This window comes from Maniola jurtina, chromosome 27 (genome assembly GCF_905333055.1).
Source record: "Maniola jurtina chromosome 27, ilManJurt1.1, whole genome shotgun sequence".
Taxonomy (NCBI): domain Eukaryota; kingdom Metazoa; phylum Arthropoda; class Insecta; order Lepidoptera; family Nymphalidae; genus Maniola; species Maniola jurtina.
In genome coordinates this window covers 2,505,941-2,529,194 of record NC_060055.1, presented here as the reverse complement: position 1 = coordinate 2,529,194, position 23,254 = coordinate 2,505,941, and the positions used below count along the sequence as shown (strand labels likewise).

Here is a 23,254-nt window from a genome sequence, read left to right as displayed (position 1 = left end):
TATCCTAAAAGTTAATTACTATAACGATATTGTCTCTTGAAAAAACATATCGACCATCGTATCTTAAAAAAAAATCACTACTGCCTGCGCTATCTTTAATTCGACTCTAGTATCACTTAATAGTTCATCATATATTTGATGTCATTGTATAACTCGGCATGATTTAAAATCTTGTGTTCATCATGCATAACTTAAACACCAGTTTTTCATACTCTGTACTATAATTTGTAGTGCCTATCCTAAAAGTTAATACTATAACGATATTGTCTCTTAAAAAAACATATCGACCATCGTATCATAAAAAAACTTCTTCACCAATGCCTGCGCTATGTTTAGTTCGACTCTAGTTTCACTTAATAGTTTATCATATATTTGATGTCATTGTATAACTCAGGTTGATTTAAAATCTTGTGTTCATCATGCATAACTTTACTAGCACCAGTATTCATACTCTGTACAACTTAGTTAAAAGTGCCTATCCTAAAAGTTAATCACAAAAGCATTTAGTAACTATATTGTATCTTAAAAAAACACAGACCAACGTTTCATTAAAAATTTCTTTACCAATGCCTGCACTATCTTTAGTTTGACTCTAGTTTCACTTAATAGTTCATCATATTTTTGATGTCATTGTATAACTCAGCATGATTTAAAATCTTGTGTTCATCATGCATTACTTTACTAGCACCAGTATTCATACTCTTTACAACTTAGTTAATAGTGCCTATCCTAAAAGTTAATCACAAAAGCATATCTTGAAAAAACACGCCGACCATCGTTTCATAAAAAACTCTTTACCAATGCCTGCACTATCTTTAGTTCGACTCTAGTTTCACTTAATAGTTTATCATATATTTGATGTCATTGTATAACTCAGGTTGATTTAAAATCTTGTGTTCATCATGCATAACTTTACTAGCACCAGTATTCATACTCTTTACAACTTAGTTAATAGTGCCTATCCTAAAAGTTAATCAGAAAAACATTTAGTAACTATGTTGTATCTTGAAAAAACACACAGACCATCGTTTCGTAAAAAAATTATTTACCAATGCCTGCACTATCTTTAGTTTGACTCTAGTTTCACTTAATAGTTCATCATATATTTGATGTCATTGTATAACTGTGCATGATTTAAAATCTTGTGTTCTGCATAACTTTACTAGCACCAGTATTCATACTCTTTACAACTTAGTTAATAGTGCCTATCCTAAAAGTTAATCACAAAAGCATATCTTGAAAAAACACACCGACCATCGTTTCATAAAAAACTCTTTACCAATGCCTGCACTATCTTTAGTTCGACTCTAGTTTCACTTAATAGTTCATCATATATTTGATGTCATTGTATAACTCAGCATGATTTACAATCTTGTGTTCATCATGCATAACTTAACCACCAGTTTTCCATACTCTGTACTATATTTTGTATAGCACCAGTATTCATACTCTTTACAACTTAGTTAAAAGTGCCTATCCTAAAAGTTAATCACAAAAGCATTTAGTAACTATGTTGTATCTTAAAAAAACACAGACCAACGTTTCATTAAAAATTTCTTTACCAATGCCTGCACTATCTTTAGTTTGACTCTAGTTTCACTTAATAGTTCATCATATTTTTGATGTCATTGTATAACTCAGCATGATTTAAAATCTTGTGTTCATCATGCATTACTTTACTAGCACCAGTATTCATACTCTTTACAACTTAGTTAATAGTGCCTATCCTAAAAGTTAATCACAAAAGCATATCTTGAAAAACACACCGACCATCGTTTCATAAAAAACTCTTTACCAATGCCTGCACTATCTTTAGTTCGACTAGTTTCGCTTAACAGTTCATCATATATTTGATGTCATTGTATAACTCATATATACTATATTTTGTATAGCACCAGTATTCATACTCTTTACAACTTAGTTAATAGTGCCTATCCTAAAAGTTAATCACAAAAGCATATCTTGAAAAAACACACCGACCATCGTTTCATAAAAAAAATAATTACCAATGCCTGCACTATCTTTAGTTCGACTCTAGTTTCACTTAATAGTTCATCGTATATTTGATGCCATTGTATAACTCCGCACGTTTTGAAGTCTTGTGTCCAACTTTACTATCACATCTCTTCAGTAACTACTACTTAGTTAATGCCTGCCCCTAAACGCTCATCCTCAAAGCTAGCACTCTAGTAACGCTAGTTGTTTATAGCTGGGCCGCCTCAATCCTGTTGTTCAACGCCGCCGCCGCCCTTCGAAGAGTCTCTACCTCCGAGGACCAGTCGCACAAACTCTTCTTCAACAACCTCTTCAAGTGCATCTGGGAGAAGAAGAGGAGCATCTAGTGCTGCAAGTGTTATGACAACGTCTTCTGCTTCGTCGCTTGCGTTGACCCCGGCCGCGCTCAGCAGTGCGAGGAGCAATGAAGCTAGGTCAGTGTCTTTAGTACTAACCTCTACTGTTACTATTATTTTGTGTAATCGTACTTACACTCTAATATTATAAAAGCTAAAGTTTGTATGTGTGTGTGTTTGTTACTCTCAAAAACTATTTGACCAATTTGGCTGTTTGTAATGGAGATCACACTAATATTATAAAGGCGAAAGTTTGTATGTGTGTGTGTGTGTGTATGTTTGTTACTCCTTCACGCAAAAACTACTGGACGGATTTAGCTGAAATTTGGAATGGAGATAGATAATGTCCTGGATTAGCACATAGGGTACTTTTTATCCCGGAAAACCAAAGAGTTCCCATGGGATTTCGAAAAACCTACTTAAATCCACGCGGACGAAGTCGCGGGCGTCAGCTAGTAGATCATACCCTGGATTAACACATAGGCTACTTTTTATCCCGGAAAATCTGAGAATTCCCACGGGATTTTCAAAAAATCTATATCTACGCAAACGAATTAGTGGGTATCAGATAGTCTTTCAATATTTAGTTCTGTTTTTTTTTTATAGTTGTTGAAATAAATTTCAGTGTGTGTTGGACACCCCCAGCGTCAGTGGAAGGTTCAACGCCGACGTGGACGGAGGGCACCCCCAGTTTCACGGAGTCGAGTAGTAGTGAACAAGGTAATTTTATTTATTTAGATATACATCCCTACCAAAAAGTGCAGGAACTAGTGATGTGGGCTCGACCGTAACAATCGAAGAACGAACCTTTATAGGATCACTTAGTTATCTGTATGTCTGTCTGTCAACAAAAAACCCATAGGGGAAATAATTCGAAAACAGTGAATTTGTGGTTCTGGTTCCATTACAAAAAAAAACAAAAAATTAAAACGTGCTAATGAACATAATCCGACGCACACTTGACCGCTTTCATTTGTTCACTAACTTAGGGCCGGGGCACATATATTATGGCGGAGCGCAGCGCAGAGCATTTTTCACAGTCATAATATTATCGACATTGTCCTCATTGAAATAATATCTAAAATCAATTGTGCATTCGTGCGGATACTCGCACATCCGCGCGCAGTCCCGCGCGTGCTCGCGTATTATTATCTGGTACAAATTCACGCGATTAGAAAACTTCGCGGGCATGCTCTGCGCTGCGCTCCGCGATATGTGCGCCGGCCCTTACTGTCCAGGGCCTGTGCGGCTCCCGCTTCATGTTATGTAAAGGAAGCCTTAAGAGGGGTCTCTCCGTCACTCGCTCCATACAAACGTAGTTCGTCTCTCATTGGAATACTAACCAGTCATACTCAATGGAATTTTGTAGAAACGTTCCGGGAACTAATATCTATGCCTGTGGTTTTCCAGATTTCCGTTAAAATATTCGGTTTCAGAGTTACGCGGTCTTAAAAATTCACATACAAATCTTTGAGCCCCTGTAATTTTAAAACTACATATTTTTAGAAAAATCTAAAACACCACAGGCACAGATATTAGTTTCTAGAATATGTCTGCAAAATTTCATGGACTTTGGTTACTTAATATTCAAATGAAATTGGGACTACGATTGTATGGAGTAAGTGACGGAGAGAGTCCTGTTAAAACTCTATAGAGGTCTTTAATTTACATACTATATTTCCAGGCTACCCCCTAACACCATACCGAGGCGCAACCCCTAGCTCAGGCAGACGGTCCCCGCGACCCGCACCCCCTCCGAGAGCCACCCCTATCAACTGCCTCACTAGCGAAGTGGTAAGTCAACTGACTGACTAACCCAGTAACTCGCTTCGACTAACAGTATAACCTAAACTGCATCGAACACTATAACACTGCTTGCTCAAACACCGGTTGGAACTGGTTTAAACTGGAATAAACATATCTATTTATTGAAAACCACTACCCATATTATAAATGCGAAAGTGTGTCTGTTTATTGGGTTGTCCTTCTACAACAGAGCAGCGGATTGACGTGTTTCTTCGTCATCATCATCATCATAATCAACTCATCGCTGGCCCTCTATAGAGCACGGATAACCTCTTAAAATGAGAGAAAAAGGCAAAATTTCGTCAAAATTGGTTAAACAGATGGGCCGTAAAAAACTAGCAGACATACAGACACACTTTCGCATTTATAATATTATTATGGTTGAATTAGCGTTTAGAAGAAATTCCGAAATGCGCGTGTGCTTGGTTATTGATAAACGTTAAATCTAGTTTGAACTGGTTTTAACTGGTTTCACACCAATTATAACCGCTTTAACACAACCGGTAAAGGGTAGTACTTAATAATTTACATAACATCCAAGCCATTTTAGGAACGCATACCTACTTAGGCTCAAGGTGCATTACGGGTGAGTATAGTGAGAGTCCACATATTGTAAATGAAAGCACCTCGGTGATTAATAATTCATTTGATTTCATATAATACCTTTGTCGTCATATCTACGTAAATAATCAAAATCACAATTTGAATCATTGACAACAAATACCAATATCATTATCATTTTGTTTATTATTATAAACGTGATTAAATATAACGATACGTTTAAAAAAGTTACTTTTATATTTACAATTTTAATAAGACTTGTCGCTTCATTTATACTCTGCCCCAATGTGTTTTAGCCCTAAAGGTCGTAGCTCATTTACACGACAGCATTCCCACACAGCACACTCGCTTGCTGCGCGTTGTTTGCAATAGGGATGATGACAATTAGTCAAATCAGGGACTTTTTATCAAACGTCAAAACGCTCGCTTAGTATGGGAGCTTGTATGAAATACACAGATGTGACGTCATAACATTTGACGTAATTTAGTTAAATCGATAAAATTTAAAATTGTTAGCAAACTTTAAACTACCAGGGAATGTGGATTTCACGAATTTTGGAAGACCCTCTATTTAAAAATTACAAAGAACTAATTTATTTTGACCTAGGCATCATTCATGTATGTATTCAATGTCATCCCCATTGTATGTTGTCACTGTAAAAAGTATGTACAGAGTACGACTTAAGGCCCATATTTGAATGTTTATTATTTTACCGTGCGGGCGCTGTGTCGTGTAAGTGAGTACGACCTTTACTTGTAGACATGCTTATCTAAACACATACATACTCGTAATATTAAAGTGGAAGCGACGGGTCTGCCCGCGAAACTCAAATTTTACTTGGTTTTTCGCAATTTGTAAACTAATACGACAACGTAGGCTTATGGCACTTTAATTGCGACAATGGCAGTATCATCCTCACAGGTTTATATAAAAATCTCTACTTGAAAGGGTCCAGTTTAAGAAGTTAGATCTAGTATCGACTAGTTTGTGAGTTATAATCGACTTCTTAAACTGGACCCTTTCAAATAAAGATGTTTATATAAACCTGTGAGGATGATACTGCCATTGTCGCAATTAAAGTGCCATAAGCCTACGTTGTCGTATTAGTTTCCAAATTGCGAAAAACCAAGTAAAATTTGAATTTCGCGGGCAGACCCGTCGCTTGCCCCTTAATAGTGAAATATTTTCAGCCTACCCGCAATCATATTAATGCTACAATTTTTTTTTGGACGCTGCTTCCATGGTGGGTTTTATAGTTGCAATTAAAACAAAGAGTAGAATTCGATTACAAATGATAAAAAGTATAAACTAAAGAATAAATTCCAAAATTTGGCATCGTAGACCCAAATTGGATGAAATCTATTTTAATTTTTCACACGTTTTTATTTACTCGCAACATTGTCGGTCTGTTTGTTTATCTGTTCGCTGCAAAATTCGCAATCCGTGTACTTTTTTGCCCCTTTTAAAAACGTGGTAGATATCTCATTTTTTTTATTTAAGTATAAGTATGATTTTCTCCTTTTATATTTATTTTGGTCTCTCTTTCTCTCTGTTAGCTATATTCAAAACTTGTCGGGAAGTTAGTTTAAAATCGACTGCAGAGGCAAACAGACAAAAAAAACGACAAGAAAGCAAATTAGTTAAAAACGTGTTAAAGAAATCAGTCCATTCGTTTGGGAGCTACGATGTTGCAAACAAACAAAGTTAGTCAAAGACATAACCCCCCCGTTTTTTCACGTCGGTTATTAAAATGTATAATCAAACAGCTATTTATATTATAGACTTTTGAAAGCTAGCTTTTTAGGACAAATTTTATTTTAGTGGCGATTACATAATATTAGTACGAATCACAAACTGTGGTGCTTCCGTATTATGGAGGGCGTAAAAAGGTGTATTATACTTGTTAAAAAAAAATAAGCAATAATATTTCAATAGATATTTAAAAAGTGTTTTAAAAGCCGATCGCACATTACTCTCTCTGTTACGTAATCCCATACAAATGACAGAGACAAAAATCTCAGTGGGCGTTAACCAATCACAAGCGAAACTATGTTTTCGAATGTTTTTTGAAATCATTTTCGAATTGAATTTCGAATGATTTTTGAAAACGTATTCGTGATTGGTTGGTGGCTTAAAATGGTTAACGCCCACTGAGATTTTTGTCACTGTCATTTGTATGGGACTAAGTAACAGAGAGAGCCATATATTAACTTCTTTCCGTGGATAGATTATAGTGGTACTAATCGTCATTTCACACGATTTTAATACTGAGAATGTGTTACGTAAGGCGAATGCGTCTTGTTCAGAAATAACGTAATGTGCGATCAGGCTAAACCCATGTATTTTCTCACAGTTATAGGTGTTGCCATGTTATAATTTTTTTTTATCATTGTGCATATAAATATAAAAATATATTATTATGCCAAATGTTCGGACCCTTTATACAAATACTTTAATCATTACATTGAATTTTAGTGTTCCTTTGAGTAAGTGGTCGTTGTAGCCGAGTAATTATTAAGTAAATAAATAAATAAATAAAAATAATAGGATAATTTTGTAAAATTTTGCAGATTTTTTTCAATTTTTTTAAAAACTTGACTAGTGAAAATGATACTTTATTTTTCTACATTATTTTATATTTGTCTCTTTTTATAACATTAATTATAATTAAATGTAAGAGATGATGTAGGTACCTATATTTTTTGCATGGTGGACTTTAAAAAAAAACAAAATGTCTGCAAAAATTTATAAAATAAAATTCCTTTTTTGAATAAAATCGAAATAAGCTCACGACTGAATATCTAGTACGTGTTATAAAAGGACGTTATAAATAAATTTATTATGTAGGAAAAAGGGAATTTTAGATCTGGCAATTATTTTATTATTTTTTTTAAGGTCTTAGGCAAATCGATTTTATGGTGTGGCATTTTTATTTACGCAATTTGCCATAATTTGCGTACAATCTTTTTTTAAACTGGCTTTATGGCTCTGGGTTCTAGTTCTTTTGAGCCTTGCGTACAATCCGATTTTATGGCGCGGCGTTTTAATATACTTAATAATTAAAAAACAGTTTAAAATGCAAACGTCATATCTAAAGCATATCAATTTAATATGCGTTAGATGACTAATAAAACTTATCTCTTATTCAATACATATACACAAGCCAAAGGATTTTTTCTCTCATTCCGTCATTTTGAAGTTATGCTCAGTGTTGCCAACATATAGACGACCAATGTTACTGTTGATAGCTTAGTGTTGCCAGTGGAATATAATCACAGTTTTAAATTAACAGAAAGGTTGTTTGTTAACGAAAGCAATCAATAAATCGCTTAAATAAATGTAATCAGCTTTATGTGAGTGGTTATAATGGTATAATGTACATTTATTCGTATGATCTGTAAGTAATTTAAAAAGAAAATTTATGTACACATGTAACTATATTTTCTCGTATGTCTAGGTTTCCTCACGATGTTTTCCTTCACCGTTAAAACAAGTGATATTTAATTGCCTAAAACGCACATAACTACGAAAAAGAGGGGATAAAATCCAGTAATAACTTCAGATTCCGATTTGACATTGGGTTTTTGTAGATTTTACTTTGGCTATTTAGCTGATAGTAAAGCAAACCGCCATTTTTTGACTTATTAACTTTCTGAGTTTATTTTGTCAAAAATTAGCAGTTTTTTCGTTTTTTATTACTTTATTCTCAAAACGCTGATTTGCCTATGATATAGTTCATGTAATATTTTATACCTTATTAAATAATAATATAGCCTTTATGATTTAGTACTTTAAATTCCCGTCTTAAATTACTTACAGATTTCCTAATCTTAAAAAACTTTCTTGCGAAATGTGACCAACATAGTATAGACCAATAATGTGACAAATTGAGGCGATGCTTTTTAACGGAAACTTGGAATGGGACCTTAATCGATATAAGTGAAACAAATTATAACGAATAGATGAACGCGGTGATGAAATGAAATAAAAATGAAATGAAATGATTGTTATTGAACAAAACTAAAAAAAAAAACAAAACATAATTAATGATAATGAAACGCATCTCATTACATGGATATTTTTATTGCATGGATTGCAGTGTTGAAGAATGGATCATCAGGATACAAGCTATCTCTTTACCAAATATTTCCAAAATGACTAAACGAATGGGCCTTGAAACTTGTAAGAAACGATAGAGAGACAGACAAGGACACCTCGTCGCATTTCTAGTATAATCACGACATTAATTCGTGTCTATGGTTCCGAAAAATAAATGGTCACATTTCCAAGAAAAAATTTCAAATGGTGTGTGAAACCGTTCCGTTGTTCGTTGTTATGCCCGCTCTTCACGTGCGCCGTGACAGCCCGCGAACGCCGCGAAACGTAACTAGAGTGAACTAGGGTGAGGAAACTCTAGGAAAATCAGATCAGGAGTGGAACTAAGAAAGAAAATCAATAGGTGTCTTCAATATTATTTTTATTTCGTATAGCAATAATCAACGCACGTCCATTTCGCACCGAGTCCCTATAACTCAGTGAAGTTTCCCCCAACTCCTGTTCCAGCCAACCCGATAAAGTGAAGTTGGCTTAGTTAGGGTTGCTTTCAGCGCTCCTCTTAGAATCGACATCGGTCAAATATTAGGCCATGGGTAGCGTAAATCAAAGAAAAGTAGGTAGGTAGTCGTTTCATAGTCTGTTTACCGTCAAATGTAGGTAACATTGGACGCTTGGCAGTGACGTCGAAGCTTCGACGTTTTGTTACAAGTTCCCTTAGGCCTCATTCGCATGAGAGTTTTTTTAACATCCGTTAAAAAAGCGTTCAAATGAAACAAATGCATTCCCAAGTATCTGCTCACACGTCAACGCTTTTTTAACGCGCACTTTGTATGTTCAGCACAACGCCGGGTTTTAACGCAACGCTTTTTTTACGCGAATTAGGGCTTACTTATGTGAACTGTGACGTAACCCTTTGCCGTGGACAACAAAACCGCCATAGGACAGGGAACATCCCAAAACGCGAACGCGGTACCGCGAACCCATTGATAATATTATTTCGCAGCGTTCGCGGGCGGCGTGAGTGAAGAGCAGGCTTTATTGTAAAACCATTGTATATTATTCTGTTGTTGTTAACTATTTAAGATAAACAGAAATCGTAGAATAAACATTTTAAAGTACTATGCCAAATTAATTTCTTATCCAAAATCCTTATCCTAACAACTAAAACTAAGCTTTTTGAAGTGTATCCGTGGTATCATTGTGATTTGAAACTCACTGAAACATAAAAGCGACACTAAAAAGAGACAAACTAACATGTTGCGGCTTACGGCTAATAGCTTGCGAGAGAATGAGATAGTCATATAATAGCATTTCCAATTAATTTAGGTCATACACCCTAAGGCTGAATTCCATAGAGTGTACTTTGACTTAGACACTGTTAAAACGAGACAGCGTTAGATCCCTGAAATAAATCCGTCTCGTTTTAACTAAAACTTCTGAGCAATACAGCTACAGTATTATTAATCCGTGAACTATACCTACATATGTTAATAAATAAATTAATTATGTAGGGAAAGTACCAAGTAATTTATAATTATTAGGTAATTCGTACACGACCCACAATATAGGAAATATAATTCCCGCGCTTTTTGCATGTCAGGGCTGCCATATAACTTATTATAGAATCCTACTAAAATGGTAGAAATAGTTTTACATTACTAGCAAACATTCGAAGAGACAAGGTAAGAAACATTTTTGATAAATTCTATTTAATCTGTACCTATTTTAGCTAACAATTTAAATTGATTTTATAATGTTTAAATATATTGATTGGTTTGGCGCAAAATTAAGGTAATGTTAAACGTAGATTTGCGTTGTCAACGCATTTTACGTACGTCCCGCCCGTAAATGCGATTTAAAATAACATGCTCTCACGCTCAACTTTGAGCTACCTACTAGTTACAATCTTAAGATCATTGCTGCCAAACATTTATAGTACTACCACTTTCATAAGTCACATCGCACAAAAAAAAGAATGTACACCAGTACAATGCAAACCTTATTTCTTAACGCCAAGATCGCTCATAATTCAAAGTCAAAATCATTTACTCAAAATAGTTACTATTGTACACCTTTTGTTTGTCCGATTTGTTAGATTTGGAAGATGATATAGTAGTGATAATTAATTACGTAAACTTAAAACTAAAGGTACGAGGGTTCCAAACGCACCCAAGTCTGAGAAGGGCCCACAACAAACTCAGCCGAGTATACTTTCGTTATTAAAAGACGAGGCGCGTAAGCACCAACCAATAAAGGATGGCCACGCGCTATGATTGGCTAATAATATATTTTCGCGCCATTCAAAAATAAGGTTTCTGCGCAGGTACATCGACGTAACTTATAAAAGTGGTAGGACTGTACTCTATTTTTTGTCTATCTTTACTCCCTTAAATGCACTTTCAATGCTCATGCACAAGTATACAATTAAACTATTTTCCTGGCAGGTCGAAATAACGCATCTGACATCAGAAACATCGAGTATCTCAATATCTACGTACGAAGTTCAACAGGTGATGCAGAGTGAAGGGAAATATAGCTAAGAACTGCTCATAAATAGGCAGCTTGAGCAGTTAAACTGTAGAGCTCGAGCAGTGGTTGTCAACTGCATTTGCAACATAGATACTGGAGGAGATTCTGCGCCAGAGTTCGAAAAGTCGAAAGCAGTTAGTGTGTGTCGCAACTGCTCGTCCGGTCGAGCTGTCTTGCGCTTGATAAACAAGTGAAACTTGTAATTTGTTATGTAGTTGAAGTTTGAAGCAGTCAATTCTAACTGCTTCAGCTAAAGTATGCTCCAATTTTGTTTTGAAGTACTATTTTATAGCACTATTACGTTTAACATAGTGAAATGAATGTTATTGAAATCTTTAGGAGCAATAAACTTTGTAATCAATGTAACCCTGCGTTATATTATAATATCAAATTATATACTTGAGCTTAAATTGGTCTAATAGGTGAAAATATAAATCCTCTTTAAAATAAATCGCTATCCCGTAGGAATTTTGAAAAATTAGAACTTATTTCTTGTCATTATAAAGGGAGTCAGCAACAAAGATAGGTATGCCCCTGCCAGTACAAGCGCCTATGGACGGGCGCAAATCGAATCTTTGTTACTGACTGTACAAAGGTTTGGCGTTGCGTCAGTCAGTGAGTCAGGACTTTTTATATATATTCAGTTAAGTATCCGTAAATAGCAGCTCTCTATATAATTACAGTATTCAATTAATTTTGATGCTTATTTTTTTATTAAGTATAACTAGCCGTTCCGCTACTGGTCTCGCACGGCGCGGCAGCACGGCGAGAGCGGGACATCGCGCGGGGAAGTGGGAGGAGGGTTGCCTTCGAGCCAGGTGCCATGTTAATGCGCACGGGTAATACCTATCTACGTAATTATTTTTTTAATTTGTGTAAATAAGTCTCAGAATCTCAATAAAATTATGATGTAGAAAAATATCAAAAATGTAAACTAAATTAATAGAACAATTATTTTTGTGTTTGAATCTGTGGTATAATTTGAATGTTGCCAGCATGAAATATATAAAATTCTACCAAAAAAATATCGATTAAAAAAAATCGATTCATCGGCTTTATTATTTAAGTCTTGGGCAAACATGCCTCCAAAAAAAAAAGGTAATATAATGAGCCTAAAAAGTTAATATTATTTAGCTAATAATATCAACTGCCATAATACATTAACTTATTTATTGGAATAATTATGGTAATAATATTTTGTTAGCTTTAAGTAAATAAGTATTTTAATTTAATAAGCAATGTACGTATAGCATCACAAGAAGTACCTACCTACTAGTTTCTTTGTAATTATTATTTTTTGCTTGACTATAATTATAATAGTATATATTATTATACCTAAATTATATTAACAGGGCTCTCTCCGTCACTCGCTTCATACAATCGTAGTTCCAATTTCATTTGAATATTAAGCAACCATTAGTTTCTAGCAAAATTTCATGGACTTTGGTTGCTTAATATTCAAATGAAATTGGAACTACGTTTGTATGAAGCGAGTGACGGAGAGACCCCTCTTAAGATTATAACATAGGTAGGCAGGCTCTGGCTAGTTAGATTAGATTTTTTATATTAAAGCAAAATCAAATCGTTCTTTTTTTTTTCAAAATGTTTTGAGACTGATGTAATGGGATCTGATTAACTAACTTTATTTTTTTTACTTTTATTTTTTCTTTCAATTTTAATTAGGAAATTAATGTTTTTTAGGTATTCTCTGTCACCAAAAAATCCTATAAGTATTAGAATATTATTTTTATCAAATTGTAATCAATGATATTCGTATTGTTACAGAAATTATGAAAAAAATTATATTCGCCTTTTACATGAAGATAGATGACTTCAATATAAATATGTATTTACTATGCATTTACATGCTTTGAAATATAACTCCGTTATTTAAGAATAAAAGGGTGGAAGCATACTTATGAATCCGATTTTTAACCCCAGATGTAGTATCAGTTATTTGTAGTAACGTAATCACCTTATTTGCGTTTCATTGAAACGGGTTATGAGTATGTATCCACTTTTATATGATGATTATTCATTTTGGGGTCCACAATATATTATAATCCAAACAGGCCCCAATAGCTTAGGCTATTTTCTAGAGTACTGGAAATTGGAATGTTCTAGTGGTTAAACTTTGATTTACTCTAAATATTCCAGTAGTTATTTCTAAATAAAACTAGTTTGATAAATTCGTCATTATATAAAATTTTCCTCCAAACCTTTGATTACGATAAAACATTTAGGTATTAAGTCGTTTAAAAAAAAAGTTTGATAAATATGTTAAAAATATCACACTAGATAGGCCGTATCATGTATATTAATTGATCTTTGCCTATTCCAGTTTAAAAAAGTTCATTACGTAAGTCGGGGTGTCTTTGCTTTTTCAACGTAACTTTCAGTCTGTAGGTAATATTTTGAAAGTTGCCTCTTATATTTTACATTAAAAGTTAAAGCCACATTAAGAAATAAAGTTACCCCGATTTAGTGTTATTATTTTCTTATTGTTTCTATTATTTTTTTTACTTTTATGGAAACTTAATTTACAATTTCAAAGAAAGATAAAAGATATGTTAATTGTCGTGCTTTAATCAACATTTTTCTACTAGAACACAGTAACCAATGCTCTATTTGTTCAAATGTAGTATTAAATAAGTAATATTAAAGGTGCAAACACACTGCCGTGTTATGTTGTGTTACAACGTAATATATCGCAACATTCGTCCAATCGAAGTGCGCCAGATCGCCATAATAGTTGCACGTATCACACTTCACACTAATATTATGAAGGCGAAAGTTCGTGTGTGTGTATGTGTGTATGTTTGTTTCTCTTTCACGCTAAATCTACTGAACGGATTTGGCTAAAATGTGAAATGGAGATAGATTATATCCTGGATTAGGACATAGGCTACTTTTATCCCGGAAAATCAAAGAGCTCCCACGGGATTTTGACAAACCTAAATCCACGCGGACGATGCCGCGGGCATCAGCTAGTTCATAATAATGTCCTCTTTCAAGGTCACAGCAGTCAATCTTAACGGAAATTAGCCAACTTCGCATATAAGTGTATACAACTATATGCACCAACACAGGGACATTCTATTACGCCACTCTCGCAGTCTGTTGGGATGGCAATCTGACACGATCGGAGAAAGATTAGGTGCAGATTCGGTGAAAGGTTAGGAAAGGTACACAAAGCAAAACAAATCGGTAAGCAGGCAACACAACGAAGCATTATGTGTGTGCATAACTCGTTTACTTATTATTTTACACCTATCTCTCTTTAATGAATTGTCGGTCTCTTTTCACCATACCTACTTGCAATAATTACAAATTACATATTTCGCTGATTTCCCCACAGCAGGCACTAGGTAGTATTGCCGCTTACCCACGCTGATAGAATCCGATCGTCGAAGCACAATTATGTCAGAGTAAAATGGCCTTAAACCACCTTGAGATAACGTCTAAAATTCACGACTTTAATTAGCAGTTTTCACTTGCAGTGCTGGCTGTAGATATGTGGACGAATTTAAGCTTTAAAACAAGACAGTTAAGGTCTATTCATCACTGAAATGTTTCGAACCCACAAAACGATAAATTATGCGGTGTAGGTATACCTATAGATTACAGAATGGCAATATCAAGTTGATGTCCCATTTTTTAAATCTACCCTACCTATTTTATAAATTATTGTCAAATAGAACTTGAGCACGCGGATTAATAGATCCTAGTAGTGAATTCATTTATGGTGTATTGTGTTATTTTTCACACTGAATAACTACTGAACTTCTCACCACCATGGAACATTTATTTATCTTTGTTTAAAAAGCAGAGATTGTTATTTGAGCGGAATATTTCGATAACCGAAATCGATGATATCGGTAAGTAAACAAATATAACCTACTCGTATTGAAATTATGTTTATGGTTTTACTTATGTGCATTTAGTATTTTCTAAATGTTAGCGTAATGTTTTTAGTCCATTTAATACTTTTAATCAGACGCATTATAATATAACAATGTAACCAATATACTAAATACTAGTTGATGCCCGCGACTTCATTCCCGTGTATATAGGTTATTAAAAATCCCGTGGAACTCATTAATTTTCCGGGATAAAAAGTAACCTTTGTATTAATCCAGGATATAATCATTTACAGATGAATACCGTGCGCTTGTGGGTCTGTCACTACGGAGAAACGGGGCATGTAGACAATTGTTGACCTGGGCCCAAACCATCAGCTTATAAGATGGAGTCACATCACCACCAAGAAATCGTTGCAATGCATAGCGTGGATTCCTTTTTAAAAATTTGGTTGACAGCGACCAAGCACAATGTAGTTCTACAAACTGTGCGGAAGCATTTGCGTGCGGCCGGAATACATTACGAAGAAAATATTACGAATGGTTTGCACCAGGACCATAGACTTTCATTTTGCAATGAAATATATAAACTTTGACTGATGTAATTACGTTGTTATTTTTAATAATGAAAAATCTTTTGAGTCGGACAAGGATGGACGTAAAATACTATAATAATAGAACAACAGGTAAACGATATATTATACTTTGAATAAAGTGGTAACTTCAACCTGGGAGTCTCTGCGGGGCAGCATAGACTTGCTGGAATATGGTTACTAACATGACGAGTCGATTACAAAAAGTAATAGCTTACGAGGGTGGCCTACCTTTATACATTATTAAATAAAGTATAGGTAATTAATTTAATTCTATTTGTGAGTGATATTATTGTTATTGCAGTTAGAAGTTATAATTGATTTTGATTTCTAACTAAGTAATTAACATGTTGATTCATCTCACAAACCTAAAAGTAACCCAAAACGTAAATAAAACATTACGTTCATACTTGACCGACTTTTAGCATACTTCACATCGATATTGGTTTTAAATTACTATAGGAGTAATAGGAGTAGATAAAGTATGTCAATTTTTTTTCCTCTTTTGTATACCTTCTGTTAACTTGATGTGTTAATTTTTTGACAAGCGTCTTATTTATTTCTTGCTTATTATAATAATTTATGAACTGCACAAAAGACAAATAAATAACTTCTAAAATAGAAAAGTGTTATTATTTTTGTTTTTTCTTGCTTATAATTATATTGTTTGAAAGTATGATAATTTTGACTGTATAAAGAAGACAAAATAAATAATTGCAAAAATAAAAAAGCAATCCCCCACTAGGATTAGAACTCACGCCATATTTAAGAACTTCAACACTATTACCACTCGGCCATCAGAACTATGTTGACGAATGTGAAATTTGCAACCCTATACGACTGGTAAGGTTATCTAGAAGTGTGAGTGAGTGTAGTAAGTGTGAGTGTATCTATTATCGGATAGCATCGGGTCGTATCTTTGTGTGTTATACATACGCGCGCATTAGTATGCTCTGCCAAGCGAATTATTTTTCCGAGTGTACCTTCATGTCAAGAGTGAATAGACATCTACGCAAGCGTGCTCCATCTTGGGTTGCATTATCACTTTCCAGCAGGTCTGATTGCAGGCAAGCGCTACTCTATAAATTAAAAAAAAAATAGGTATGATTTAGACTGCCTTCTATGGGCTTACAACTCACCACAACACAATTGTGTGTCTGCATCTTAACAGGGCTCTCCCTGTCACTTACTCCATACAGTCGTAGGCTCAATTTCATTTAAATATTAAGCAACCAAAGGCCATGAAATTTTGCAGACATATTCTAGAAACTAATATCTGTGCCTGTTGTGTTTTAGATATTTCTAAAAATAAGTAGTTAAAAAAATTACAGGGGCTCAAAGATTTGTATATGAATTTTTAAGACCGCGTAACTTTGAAACCGAATATTTTAGCGGAAATCTGGAAAACCACAGGCATAGATCGACACCTCCCACGTAAGTTGTTGTAAGCCACAAAATTGCCATTTTGCGTTTTTTACTTAATAATGTCTATTTTTATCTATTTTATATGTTCAATTAAAAAAAATCCTAAAAATGTTGTTTTTTAAAGCACTTATCAGGCGTATAATGTTGTATTTTTCAAACGAGGACGACGTAAAATATCATATCGACCTATACAACGTTTTATGCGGGGTGAAGTCGTACGTTTGCGCCTCGTATGTAACAGATACAACAGATCACGCCGGACTTCAAATGAAATGTTTGTAAATCAAGACACTGATATGTCACGGTTGTGTTTGCATTTTTTTATTTCATTATCGTATTTTAGTAATTTAATAGTGATGCCAAGCTAAACTGTTGTATAGATTACATACAACAATTTACGTCGTTGAGGACACCCAAAAACAGTATTGTATGATGACATACAACCGTTTACGTTGCAGAATTATAATAAATTTTGTGTTAAGTGATACATACAACATTTTACTTCGGCATTTATTTCTCAAAATTTTGTTGTATGATTACATGCTATATTTTACGTTGCTATGACATTGTTTTTTTTCTTACATACGACATTGTATACAATAAAACTATGTTAAAATTTAGTTTGATGGCGACGTAAACCTATGGTAGTCAATGAAATAACTAATCGGCTCATCATACCACTAGGTTACCATATAATTAACAAAAAAAATCACTATTACAATATATTATTTCAGAGCCTACCTTTCCAATAAATAGGTTGGTAGAACCTGCCAGGTGGTGGAGTCCAATTTCTTTACGGCCTATCGTCCAAAAATAACAAATATTTTTTATGATTTTAAAGCTCATGGCCAGAAAAAGGCCAGAAATGATACTGTAGTCTTCAGCAAATGCACCTACCTACTGGCAGATCTCTATTGTACAAACACGTGACTTATGGATCTTTAATTTCGTTTTAAAGATACCATAGAGCGGAACAGGAACTCAAAAGTATTCACGAAAGATCTGTCTACTAAACAGGGCCTGCTGATACGACAAAAAACTGACAACACCTCATTTCAGCTAAACTTAAGCTCTTGAAATAAGTGGAGAAGTTCTATGGACAGCTGTTATACACCACAATACAAAGACTTGTTGAAGATTTGGCTAAAGATCCCAGAGCTAAATTGACGGGACACTATACCCAAGATATCCCAGATGCCAGTATATACGAGATAAGTATGGCTCTCAAACAACTCAAGGATAAAAATTCGCTCGGTGATATCAGAATCACAGTAGAATTACTTAAGGTCTTTCAGTAATTTTCCAATCGCCATGATAATGCCGTAATAAATAATAAGTAATGGTTTATTTGTTGCAATGTGGGCACAAAAGGTTAGTGAATCTTATATTCAAATCTAGTTCATTGCATAACGAAATTACAAAGTTACAAACATTACTCAAGAAGAGTCATAGACTCATCTCGCTGCTAAGCCATGTCTATAAGCTGTTGTTATCGTAAGTCGTTATGAATCGTCACAATAATAAGTTCGATGACTTTCAGCATCCCTAACAAGCTTGATTCTGAAAAATCTTAAGCACTATAGGTCACATTCATAAGCTGCGACATGTTATGCATAATATAACTGAAGGCTATTATAATAATCTGCCTCTTTGCTAAGCGTTTGTAAACTATGAGAAAGTTTTTGATTTGGTAGAAACTGGGGCTGTAATAAGGTCGCTATTGAGATGCTGAAACAACTGCCTGTTCATACAAATGCTGAAATAGAATCCTGTACAAAAACACCATGTCAGTCGACATATAGGACCAGACTAGGCCAGTCCAATTGCTGTGACAGGGTGCACATTGAGACGTAATTCTCTGAAACTCTTTACCGCTGCTTTGGAAGACGTCCTTATCTTTAAGCTTGGATTGGAATAAACTTGACATTAACATCAAAAGAAATTCACCTTCGATTTGTCGATGACATAGTCACTATCGCAGAAACTCTGGGAAACCTCATTAGGTTTCCCAGAGTTTCTACATTTACAGCTCAATGACCTTTGCAAAGTTTCACAAAAGATGGGCCTGAAAATGAACATGAGTAAGACGAAAATTATGTCTAATTCTTATGTCTCGGCCCACCCAGTAATCGTTGAGGGCTCTGCACTCGAAATTATAGAAAAGTGTGTAAGCCTGGAACCAGGTAGGTAAGTGCAATATCAAGAAACAGGTCAGCCAACGAATCCGACTCGGCGGCAGCGTACGGAAACTAAATTAGTCTTCGAACAGTGCGTGTTACCAGTGATGACATATTATGGATCTGAGATAATATGGTCACATATTATAATGGAATTCATAAGAAAGTTCAGAGTCACTAAGCGGGTAATTAGAGAGCTATAATTGAAGTTTCTCTACGTGATCGAATCTGGAATGTGGATATCGGTAGGTAAATCAGAGTAACCGGCATAAATGGGTTGCGAAGCTGAAGTGTAAATGGCCGGGGCACATAATTCGAAGGACCCATAGACGTTGAGGTCCCAAGGTGCTGGGACCTCGCACTGTAAGGCGCAGCGTTGACAGACTCCCATTAGGTGCATAGACGACATCAAACGAGTCACAAGGAGCCACTGGATTCAGGTGGTGCAAGACCGTGGCATATAGAAGTCCCTACAAGAGACCTATGTCCAGTAGTGGACATCCATTGCTTGGAAATGATGAATCGGACTACACATACTACATTTTTTTTTAAATATTAAACGACGTACACTGTTGTATTTAACACATACGATGACACTCAACCCGTTTTTTCCAGCGTAATTTGTTGTAAGTATCTTATACAACATTTTACAAAAATGAAACACGCCGTAAAATGTTGTATGAACAAAATCTCAGAAATGTGAAGTATTTCTATAAATTATCTTTCAGAATATGTGAAAGTACTGTAAACTATAACTAAATACCGAATTTCACAAAAATATATTGAAAAATGGAGCTTTAATTTCAATTTATATCTTTAAAACGCTCTACTGAAAAGTTGTAGTTTTGGGGATACAACAACTTACGTGGGAGGTGTCGAGATATTAGTTTCCGGAACGTTCCTACAAAATTCCAATGAGTATGATTGGTTAGTATTCCAAAGAGAGACGAACTACGTTTGTATGGAGCGAGTGACGGAGAGACCCCTCTTAATAATATAATTACTATAAATTGTTGTTTAATCTGTAACTGTACAGTGTTTTGTATCTGTTGAACGCTAGCGCCGTGTTGTATCGCAAGGAATGTACTTATTTGTATATCGTGGTTTCGAATAAACTTGTATTTCAAAGTTTCATTTTGTTTTTGTTCTAATTCCCAACATGAGGGTGCCTTTAAAGTTTAAATTGAAGTACGTTGTACGCACACACGAGGAACGTGTGGCCTGGTTGTAACAACGCATATCAATCGATTGTGATTGTTAAGCAACGTTGGCCCAAGTCGGTAACTGGATGGGTGACTGACTTTAGAGGTCCGAATTTGGCGTCTTCGTTTCCTCCGTGCCTCGGAGAAACTTTGACTTTAAAAAGAGACAGCGTTATGTCGCTGGCATAAATCTGTCTCGTTTTAACTGAAATTTAAGTATGAGGAGGCAACGTCAAGATAGATCTCAACCTTAAGCGCAAGCCACATTGGGAGCGAAGCGAAACGAAACTAAGGCTGAGATCTATAGAGCGCACTTTGAATTTACTCAGACTTAAGACACTGTTAAAACGAGACAGTGTTATACTGCTGGCATAAATCTGTCTCTTTTTAAATGGAACTTAAGTCTTAGCAAAGACAAAGTGCACTCTATAGATTTCAACCTAAGTTCGTTTCACTCGCTTACTAGGTACGAATCGGTAGTTTAGTTTAGCTCTGTAGTTCGCGGTGCGAACCGAACAGAACCGAAGTATGCAAAGACGCGGTAGCGATATGAGTTCGCTACCAATGTGGCCTGCGCTTTAGAATTAACCAACAACAGTGGACTGTAAAAATGCAAACCGGAAAATCAAAATATCTCAGTCTGAGACAATCTTATTTTTAAACCCCCGACCCAAAAAGAGGGGTGTTATAAGTTTGACGTGTGTCGGTCTGTAGCATCGTGGCTCCTAAACTAATGAACCGATTTTAATTTAGTTTTTTTGTTTGAAAGGTGGATTGATCGAGAGTTTTCTTAGCTATAATCCAAGAAAATCGGTTCAGCCGTTTGAAAGTTATCAGCTCTTTTCTAGTTACTGTAACCTTCACTTGTCGGGGGTGTTATAAATTTTCAATTTACACTTGTATTTTATTTTATTGTAATAGTATTCGGTAGAATTTTAGTCAATTTTACTGTAAAGGGAAATTCCTAGTTTTTTATTTTTACGAAAGGCGACGGCATATTGCACATGTTTGTAAAACGTCTCTAATTGTTTGTTTCATTATATTTTTGCACTAGTTCGCTTTTATGTGCACAGAATGTATTTTTCACTGTTCTCAAAAGTGTGCTAACAATGTGTAACTTGGTGGATGGTTAAAAAGGTAAGAAAATGATGTATTTCCAGCTTTGATACTACGTATTAAATTGATTGAATAATTTTTAGGGTTCCGTACCTCAAAACGAAAAACGGAACCCTTATAGGATCACTTTATTGTCTGTCTGTCTGTCTGTCAGGAAACTTATAGGGTACTTCCCGTTGACCTAGAATCATGAAATTTGGCAGGTAGGTAGGTCTTATAGCACAAGTAAAGGAATAAATCTGAAAACTGTGAATTTGTGGTAACATCACAGAAAAAAAAATTAAAATGCGTTTTGATTTTCAAAGGAAGATACCTAATGGTGTGGGAATGAGGTATCATATGAAAGGGCTTAATCACTTGTACATTTAAAAATAGATTTTTATTTATTTTTAAAATTAATAGTTTTTGATTTATCGTGCAAAATGTCGGAAAAATACCCGAGTACGGAACCCTCGGTGCGCGAGTCTGACTCGCACTTGGCCGGTTTTTTAAATTGTCTCTGGTCTGGTCTGGTGGGAGGCTTCCACCGAAGCTAGTTACCTCCCTACCTGTAAAACCGTACAGGCAAGTGCTTAAGCGTTCCGGTACGATGCCGTACCTATAGAAACCGATAAGGCAGTTTTAATAGACCCATACCGTGTGTAATAAAAACTGCCATACCTACCCAAGATAGACCGCTTCCATCTTAGACTGCATCATCACTTACCACTAGGTGTGAGGTCAAGGTCTAACATGAAATGTAATTTTTTAAAAATCATCATAATTACCTAGATGGACAATGCGCGAACTCGTAGGTAACGAACAGACAGACAAACATTATTAGGTATATGACCTTCTTATTACCTGTGAATCTTTTTGGACGAAAAGTATCCTATGTAAATACTTACGCGACGTCTCAGATGCAACTTGCAATCTCTGTGTAACACAAAAACAGATAAACAAACCGGATTCTGAGTTTTTAACCGACTTCAAAAAGATATAGGTACCTAAGTAAAAGATGCAAAGAATTTGTTTTTTATTCGATTTAAAAAAAATCCACTAATTTCTCATTGTTTTTTAGTTGTTTTCTATATTAATAATACCTTTCTGTTTTTCATTTTACAGACGCGATTATGAATGGAGCAATAAGAAGCACAGGGTAATCAGTCTCTACCAAAGAAATTAATTTTTAAGTTATTTATTTTTAAGTTCCATACCTCAAAAGAAAAAACGGAACCCTTATAGGATTACTTTGTTGTCTGTTTGTCTGTAATTTCTTAAACTTTAAGGTAAAGATTTTTATGTAATCCTGTGAAGATGATACTGCCATTGTCGGAATTATAATGCCATAAGCCCACTTTGTCGTATTAATTTACAAATTGCGAAAAACTAAATTAAAGAATGTCGCGGGTAGACCCGCCTCATGCACCTTAAAAGGCGATTGACCCCACGGTTTTAAAACCACTAAAATACCAGAGTTTTGCAATGTATCGTAAAACTGTGAAAATACCTTGTATCACACTTAATATTATAAAGAAGAAAGTTTGTAGGTGTGTGTGTGTGTGTGTGTTTGTGTATGTTTGTTACTCCTTCACGCA

General features: G+C 35.0%; 1 protein-coding gene across 5 annotated transcripts in view; it reads left to right on the top strand.

The window, feature by feature from the left end:
- Positions 1–22,808, top strand: part of LOC123878981 (phosphatidylinositol 4-phosphate 5-kinase type-1 alpha) — a 64,100-nt gene extending 41,292 nt beyond the window's left edge. For 3 of the 5 annotated variants that reach the window (XM_045926428.1, XM_045926427.1, XM_045926424.1), the window contains 4 exons: positions 2,210–2,429; positions 2,977–3,071; positions 4,036–4,145; positions 11,220–12,020. In XM_045926428.1, the coding sequence (XP_045782384.1) occupies positions 2,210–2,429; positions 2,977–3,071; positions 4,036–4,145; positions 11,220–11,315 (521 nt within the window). In that variant the 3' untranslated portion in view covers positions 11,316–12,020. Of the gene's footprint in view, positions 1–2,209; positions 2,430–2,976; positions 3,072–4,035; positions 4,146–5,975; positions 6,691–11,219; positions 12,021–22,781 lie in introns of those variants that run through there. The other 2 variants (XM_045926426.1, XM_045926425.1) reach the window with 2 other exon arrangements.
- The last annotated feature ends 446 nt before the right edge of the window (positions 22,809–23,254 follow it).